The 8,121-nt window shown below is 42.1% G+C and overlaps 1 protein-coding gene across 6 annotated transcripts in view; it reads left to right on the forward strand.

Moving 5' to 3' along the window:
- Positions 1-8,121, forward strand: part of Enox1 (ecto-NOX disulfide-thiol exchanger 1) — a 661,835-nt gene that overhangs the window by 556,995 nt on the left and 96,719 nt on the right. For all 6 annotated transcript variants that reach the window (XM_023700180.1, XM_023700182.1, XM_023700181.1 and 3 more), the window contains one exon: positions 3,645-3,829. In XM_023700180.1, the coding sequence (XP_023555948.1) occupies positions 3,645-3,829 (185 nt within the window). The remainder of the gene's footprint in view (positions 1-3,644; positions 3,830-8,121) is intronic.

Below are 8,121 nucleotides of genomic sequence, written 5' to 3' on the forward strand. Positions count from 1 at the left end.
AGAGAGAGAGAGAGAGAGAGAGAGAGAGAGAGAGAGAGAGAGAGAGAGAGACTGCTAAAGCGCTGGTCCAGGAAATGCAACAGCTTATTCCAGGAGGCCTTGTGAGAGGAGAGGACGCTGGGCAGCAGCATGATACTACATAGTGTTTACAAACAGGTGGCCGGAAGTTAATGGAGACAATGTACAATTTCTCACCCAATAGAAGATAACCACTTTGCTGCCACATAAATGACCAAGGTTTTTTGGGGGGGTTTTGTCAATACTAAGCCTGAAATTATTTAATCAAGAATGTAAATCAGTTATATGCCCCAGTTATAAAAATGATGATGAGATTGGCTATGGTATTGATTTTCTTTGACAAAGAAACTCATTTTTCTCGCTCTCGCTCGCTGTCACTCTTGCTCTCGCTCACTCCCTCTCTCTTTCCCAGAGCAATGTCACAGCCCTGTTCCAGGCAGGCAAGCAGCATTCCATCCTGCTTGTCAGGCACTGTGGTCATTTGGCTTCGCCAAGAATGAGAGCTCTCAGCAGTGCCATTCCATGAATGTGTGAGGGAGCCCCTAAAATAATGGATGGTGCACTTTCCTATATGTATTTACGTTTAGAAAATTTATTTAAATAATGTTGCTGGCACATGCTTTATAGCTGTTTGCATTTTGCCACACAGATTTCAGCGTATCTTGCCGACTATGCAATTCATTTGGAAAATGTAATTTCCATCCCCGCATACTAATCGATTTCTTCACAAACACCTGCTATCAGTTATGATAATAAAAATGCCACTCTGAATTGGAAAGGGGCCAAATAGAGCTTCCTAAGGAAATGACTTAAGTGTCTTTGAATGCTACTAAATGTAGTAATGTGCTTGTGTGGTGCCAACACTTTTTTCATCATTTGCATTTTCTGTGATTTTTGTCCCAGTACAACGTCCCTCTTTCAAATGATGCCTCCTAGCCATTTCCCTGTGGGTTGATGAATGGGAATGTCAGGAGTTGGCATCTTGGGGTGTGGGCAAGATTTGAAAAATCTTGTTGAAAAATACCAGCTCATGCCCTGGGTATCCTCTGGGTTACTTCCAATTTTATAAGTTCCTGAAAACTATAAAATTGGCTGCTCCTTGGTGCCTACACATATACACCGAATAAAATTTTCTTTATTTATTCTCTTCAGCCTCTAGTTCATTCCATACACCACTGCCAAACTGATCTTCCTCAGTCACCACTTCCACCATGCCCTTCCACTTCCCCAAGCACCTTCTGTGGTCCATGGCCGTCGCCCTGTTGAGCCTGCCCTCCCCCGTCCTTTCTCAGCCCCCAGCATGCTCACCTCTCCTTGCTTTCTGGAAAACATTTGCCTTGGGGTCAGGTTTCTCTCCTTCCTGCCCTGAATATTTCACCTACAGTTCTCATCTCTTGGCTTTTCCTTCTGGTCTTTGTCCTAGCCTAGGCATCCTTTCTTGGTTCTTGGGGTTTTCATCTTTCTAAGCACTCATGGTCTCTTCCAGTCTGTATTTTTGTCAGGCATAAGCTCCTACAGAATGTGTTCTTTTGTTGTGTATGTTAGTGCTATGTTGCTCATTTATTCATTCAGACATTTACAGAGTTCCTACTGTATACCAGGCATTATGTTCTATCTTCCTCTGAATCCATTAGTTTCCTTTTAAATTATGAATTTCTATAGATTTTTAAATCTTTTTTAATGAGAACATAAAACAAATTTTTTGCAACACATAAACCAGAAATTTCATACAAAAAAGAAACATAATAACACACTTTATTTTCAAAGAAATAAGAGAAGCTATTAGTATACATAAAACCTATTAGTACATATAATCTTGGTCCAGTGCTTGGGGCTTTGTGAGTATCCAGCTATGCAGCAGTGGGAGTGGGAGTGCTGGAGATGTGGAAACTACGCAAAAGAATGCCTGCCCCAGCCTTTGCCCTGTGCCATGCAGTCTTCTGTTTTAGGCAGCTCCTTCAGTCTCATAGTATTTTTAAATAACAATATGCAATTTGAGGAAATACTTGTTCTTAAGTTCCTTGAGAGAAAAGATGTGCTGCATGTCCTCATTTCGTGATCCATAGTGCCCAGGTAGGCCTGGTCCAGGGAGTACACAGTAAACGCTTGCAGAGTAATTGATCCCTCGTGGCTTGGAGCAGGGAATAGTCTGGCTAATTTCATGTTCTGTTTGATTAGTATTTCAGACTGTACTGTACATAGATTATCATTTTGCAAAGTGGAAAACTGTAAAACATTTAACTTAAAGATATTATCACCATAATTTGATGTTTGATATTTGTGGAGCAGTTTCCCTGAGCCCTGAGCACTTTGGCACGGATCTCAGTATACAGGTGAAGCATCAGAAAGCATAACCTCCCTCTGACCTGGCCATGGTGGGGAGGGGCAGGTGCTGAAATGAGCATTGCAAGGGCCTGATGCATATGCAGGAATTTTTGTTTTCACTTCTTTCTTGCTTACAAATTGGAGCATGATGGGGAAAATAAGAATGATGGGACCTCGGTGGGAGAGGACAGGAAAATGGGAGACTGGTTCTGAACAGGTTTGCAGGTTGCTTCTGCATCTTTGTGTGGTTGAACAAGTTATCTACATTCTCTGTGCCTGGTTTCTCTCATTTTTAAAGATGAATATTACAGCATCAGCTTCCTAAGCTTAATAGGAAGATTAAATGTATTAGTTTAGAAAATGCTCTTGGTCCAGTGCTTGGGGCTTTGTAAGTATCCAGCTATGCAGCAGTGGGAGTGGGAGTGCTGGAGATGTGGAAGCTACGCAAAAGGATGCCCGCCCCAGCCTTTGCCCTATGCCATGCGGTCTTCTGTTTTAGTCAGCTCCTTCAGTCTCATAAGGCTCTGTATGAGCTGTCCTGGTTTCCCAGAAAGATGGAGATGTAAATGAAGACTGATCTATCTGGAGAGAATTTCAGGTTTCAGGGAGGAGGAATAGAGTAACCACTCAGCCTTGTAGGGAAAAAGAGTTTTAATTTGTTGGTGAAACAGATGGAATTGGGTTGCCATTCTGATAGGAGTTAGAGAAAACAATTTGTGCAATTTGTCCCAGCAATACAGCAGGAAGGAATGGTGTGCATATAAATTCCTCTCTCCCCTGGGAGGTTGCTGCTTGCCTCAACCTGTGGAACAGCTGATTATTTGAAAGAAAGTGTGGCACTCCAAGGAGCTAAACAATCCTGTGGTATAAGAGAGGACAATAATGTGGTTAAATCTGATTGTTGTCCGCAATTCTGAGTATGTTTATGCCCTAGCAACAAAGATCACTTTCAGAGAAGGTGCCTAGAGTTGGGGGAAAGGTCGGAAGATGAGAATCTGGAAGAAGTTAATCCTAGCTCAGCGGCAAGTGTTCATACATAAAGGATAACAAACAATAAAAGAGGGCTAGGGACAAGCCTCAGTGGTAGTACACTCATGTGGCAAGATTCCATCCCCAGCACGACAAATATAAAAAGTTGCAAGTGAATTAATGCTGTGCCAAATAAAGAACCCAGGCAGGGCATTTGGGTTTTACTTCTGAGTAATGTTGTAAATGGAGCTAAGAGATGCACCTTCCCACCAGATGCCTTCCTCATTCTGACCAGAAGGTCACTTACTTGGATTCACTCTGTTTGTCTTCAGCCCTGGCTGCTCAAGCCTACGCTCTCAAAGAGGAGAATGACAGTCTCCGTTGGCAACTGGATGCCTACAGGAATGAGGTGGAGTTACTAAAACAGGAAAAAGAACAGCTTTTCAGAACAGAAGAAAACCTCACCAAGGATCAGCAGCTCCAGTTCCTGCAACAAACTATGCAGGGCATGCAGCAGGTACTACCCGTGTGTGGAGATGGTGTGATGTGGGGGGTGCGGGTTTATTTTTACGATGGGGGGAGGCTATATTTACTTCTGAGAAAAAGAATGTGATCTGTACATTCACTGGAAGTGAAGTGGCAGCCATTTGCCAGAAAGGGTAAAGAAGAAATGAGCAAAACACTAAGTTCATGGGAAGGGAAAGTGCTTGTGACTCCAGAAGAGCAGAAACTGGAGAAAAGTCATGCTAAAGAGAAATGAAGAAATACACCCTGGAAACAGGAGATAAAGGGAGAGAATTTGGGAAGTTAAAAGCTTACGTATGAATCAGCCTTGTGTCACATGGTCAGTAAATCCTCACTCCTCATAGCACAAGTGTTTTATAATCATAAAACTTAAGTTTGAAGCATGACAGCTGACTTTTACAGAAGCAGCTTGTTTTGTTTTCAGGATCATGTAACTATAAATTATATTGTGTCCACTTGTGGACCACATGTAGTGTCTAGAGAGGTGTAAGAAGTGTTTGTTGATGGAATGAAGCCCAGATCAGGCCCCAGTAACCTCAGAAATGGGGCAGCCCCTGTGCTCACGTTGAGGAGTGCCAGGAGAGGGCCACAATGGTGAGCTGAATCTAGTGCTGTGTATGTACTGCAATTATTTAAAAAGGGTTGGAACGGTGAACTTTGGAACATCAAAGTGAACATCCAAGGGGATAAGGAGAGAGGAAGGCAGGGGATGGGCTTGTATCTGAATGCATCAGTTGATATATGACAGCCTTAAAGCACCTTGGCCTTTGATTTATCTTAGAATGGTAGACCATCATTGCCACACATCGGTACGGTATTCTTTAAATTACCCTTCTGAATATACAAGTCTCGCCAATATTTTATGGAAAAGATTGCTTTTGTTTAAACAAGAGCAATGTAAGTAGGATGCTGTGAATCTGAAATATTCAGACAAGAATTTTTTTTTTTAAATCTTGCCTATTCATCCTGGCTATTCTCTAAGACCTCCAAGAACATGAACTGCCTACAAAAACATTTTGTGATTAGAAGTAACACCACAGAAACATAAGCCAAACATGAAAAATAATTGAAAGGGAAGGATATAAAAAAGAAATCCCAAATTGGAAAGTGAGCAGCTTCATGGTTAGGTCACAGAAATTGTGTCTTAAACATCTCTTGCCATTTTAAAGCAATGTTTGATTCTTGGCTCTGAGTCTTAACGGGTTGATGTTCACAGTGTGTGTTAGACTAATCAGTGAGATTCAGAGGTCAGAGCCAGCCAGGAAAATGTCATTACAGGCACTTCTCAGGCCCTGCACTTGGAAACTGGTGGAACAGCTGCTGTACGAGGCTTCTGGGTTGTCCATATGTCCCAGTGTGGAGCATGAGGGAGCCTTTGCCAGGAGAGGCTGCAGTTTCTCCACAGAACATAACACCAGATATAGCCTGCTAGCTACCATCACCCTCAGGCACCAGGCTGCCTTTTCTGTCCGGAAAAGATTACTCCAGGTGGTTAAGAGTAGATAAAATATTTAAAGCTCATGAAAGTGCAAATCTACAAGAAGTTGGAGGAAGCCAATACACACAGTTGGGTTGGGGAGAGGCACCCTGGGGCATCAGCACAGGGGAGGTGTTCGGTCACACCTGGTCCCTAAGGGGCAACATTAAGAGAACACAGCCTCTTGAAGAAGCTGTCCTGTTGATGGGGCATCTTTACTTACTGAACCTCCTTGTCAGTATCAAATGTACTTTCAGATAGTTTTTGCTTGTTTTTATGTTATCATTTGATTTGGATTCAAAAAGTGGAAAATTCCTGGCCAGCCAGATAGCTCAGCAGATTAAAACTCCTGCTTAGGCAGATGCAGGGGCTGGAGGTTCGATCCCCAGCCTGCAGTGCCAGCCCCACTTCTGGGACATGCTGAGAGGGCGACTGAGACTGGGCATGGTGGTGCACTCCTATAATCCCAGTGCTTGGGAGGCTGAAAAACAGAAGGATCACTATGAGTCTGATCTGTGTGGTAAGACCCTGTAAACCCTGTACCAAATACATTTTTTTAAAAAGTGGAAATTTATTTTCTCACAATTCTGAAAACAAGGTTTTGCCACAGCTGGTTCCTTTGGAGGCTATAAGAAAGATCCTGGTCTGTGCCTCATTCTCAGATTCTGGTAGATTTCAATCAACCTTTGGCCTTCCTTCAGTCATATCTCATTCCTCTCTGTTCTCATTTTCACAGATCATTTTCTCTGAGTATGTATGTTCAAATACTTGCTTATATAAGAACATTGCTCCTATAGGATTAGGGGCCCACCCTACTCCAATATGACCTCATTTAGCTAATTTTAACTGCAATGATCTTTTTTTTTTTTCTTCAAATAATGTCATGTTCTATCATTCAGAGGAATAAGACTTCAGTATATCAATTTGAGGAAAACAGAATGATCCTTAACAGAAACATGGTAATCAAACATTGATTTACTAAAGGGGAAAATGAGGACCAAAAGTGTAGAGAAAGACCTAATATGTGCCCTGTAGGTGCTCTTGATTATGTGGGATCCTTCCATCAAGAAGAGCAAGGTAGGCAGTCATGAGAACCGACACTCGGGATGTATACTGGGCCCCCTTAGGACATCAAGGCACTCAGTTTGAAAGAAGAGTAAAAATAAAAAGGTTTAATAACCTTAAAATAGGAATATGTTGTAGTTTGAATTTTTACTGATTATTAGGTCAATAAATGATATCTTTGTGGCAATACATCTTGAATATAGCTTTAAACTGTGTTACTTAAGAGTTATATTTCTTCTATGTCTGTTTTGTTAAAAAAAAAAAAAATTGCCACAACTTGCTTATTTGACTCATACCACCAGGAATTCTCCTGATTTTCAAACATACTCTCAATCTATTCCATGTCCACTTATGCAACCATGATGTGACAACTGCAGAGAAAAGGGGGTCCCCTGATGTCAGCTTTCTATCACTGTAAAAAAAAAAAAAAAAGTCTGTTTATGTACACAAGTAAGGAGTAAAGATTAGTTTCTCTCTGACTTCGGGGATTTCAGCACATTGTTGCTTGGCTCTGTTGCTTTGGGGCCTGTGGTGAGACACAGCATCATGGTGCAGAGCACATGGTGGAGCAGAGCTGCTCACCTCGTGACAGCCAGGAAGCAGAGAGGAAGAGGCTGGGGGTCCCAGTATCTCCTTGAAGGGTGCACCCCAGTGGCCTCACTACCTCTAACTTGTGCCACCTCTTACAGCAGTGGTAGTGAACCTCTGGCTTAAAGGTTATCCCTGGAAGCTCTAAAAGGTTCTTCACAGCTGTCTTAGAGGTTCTACCACCTTCTGGTAGTGCCACCAGCTGGCTATCAAGCTTTCAGCATATGGGCCGTTGAGGACATTTAAGATTCAAACCTTAACATCCTCATAGGTTATTGTTCACGCCATCTACATGTGAAAAACTTACTTCTGTAGCAAAATAATGAGTCATAATGACTTTAAAAGGAGCAACTTTTAGAATTTCCTTCTAGTTTAGTAAAGAACTTTCTAACCTTTATTTAAGGATATGTTTATTGACCTCACACCATTTCTCACATGTTCATGAAGAAAACATTATGGGAAAGGCTTTTAAAAATAAAACTCTTTCGGTGACTTTGTCTGGATGTTTCTAAGTTTGCCTGTGCCCTGCATCTGAGACGTAATTTATAATGTTAGCAGTTTCATACAGAAGCATGGTAACATGGTAGCCTTTACCACACTGTGAGATGATGTCTTAGTTACTTTTCTTGTTGCTGAGACCAAATACCAAACAACCAAGGTTAAAGAGGAAAGGTTGACTTTGGCTCACAGTTCATAGAGTTTGGTCTGTGGTTGACTGGCTCCAAGACAGGATGGCGTGGCAGAGGGGCATCGCAAAGCGGCAGGAGGCAGCAAGCCATAAACAGCAGAAACAGCAGCAGAAGTAGCTGGCAAAAAGTGACAATAGCGGGGTTTTTCTGTTCTATTTAGGTTATCAGCCCTTAGGACAGGTAGCACTCATGCCAGAGCTGTGCCACGCCAGTCAGGGGCTGATTTAGCAGTTACTCACCTTTAATCCTAGCATCACATCCTTCATCTCAGCATCACCTGCCCTAGGCCCAGCCACCTGCAAAGATCCCCACCTTTGTCTTTTGTGGAGTTGACTAGATACAAGCCATAACAGATCTGAATGAAACTAACCTCTGTCCAGAGTTTAGTTCCATTATTTTACTTTCATTTGTCTCTTTAGGTATACAAATAAGCAATAAATGTATTTTAAGCTCTTCTTTATCTTC

This window comes from Octodon degus, unplaced genomic scaffold (assembly GCF_000260255.1).
Source record: "Octodon degus isolate 3935 unplaced genomic scaffold, OctDeg1.0 scaffold00122, whole genome shotgun sequence".
NCBI classification, from domain to species: domain Eukaryota; kingdom Metazoa; phylum Chordata; class Mammalia; order Rodentia; family Octodontidae; genus Octodon; species Octodon degus.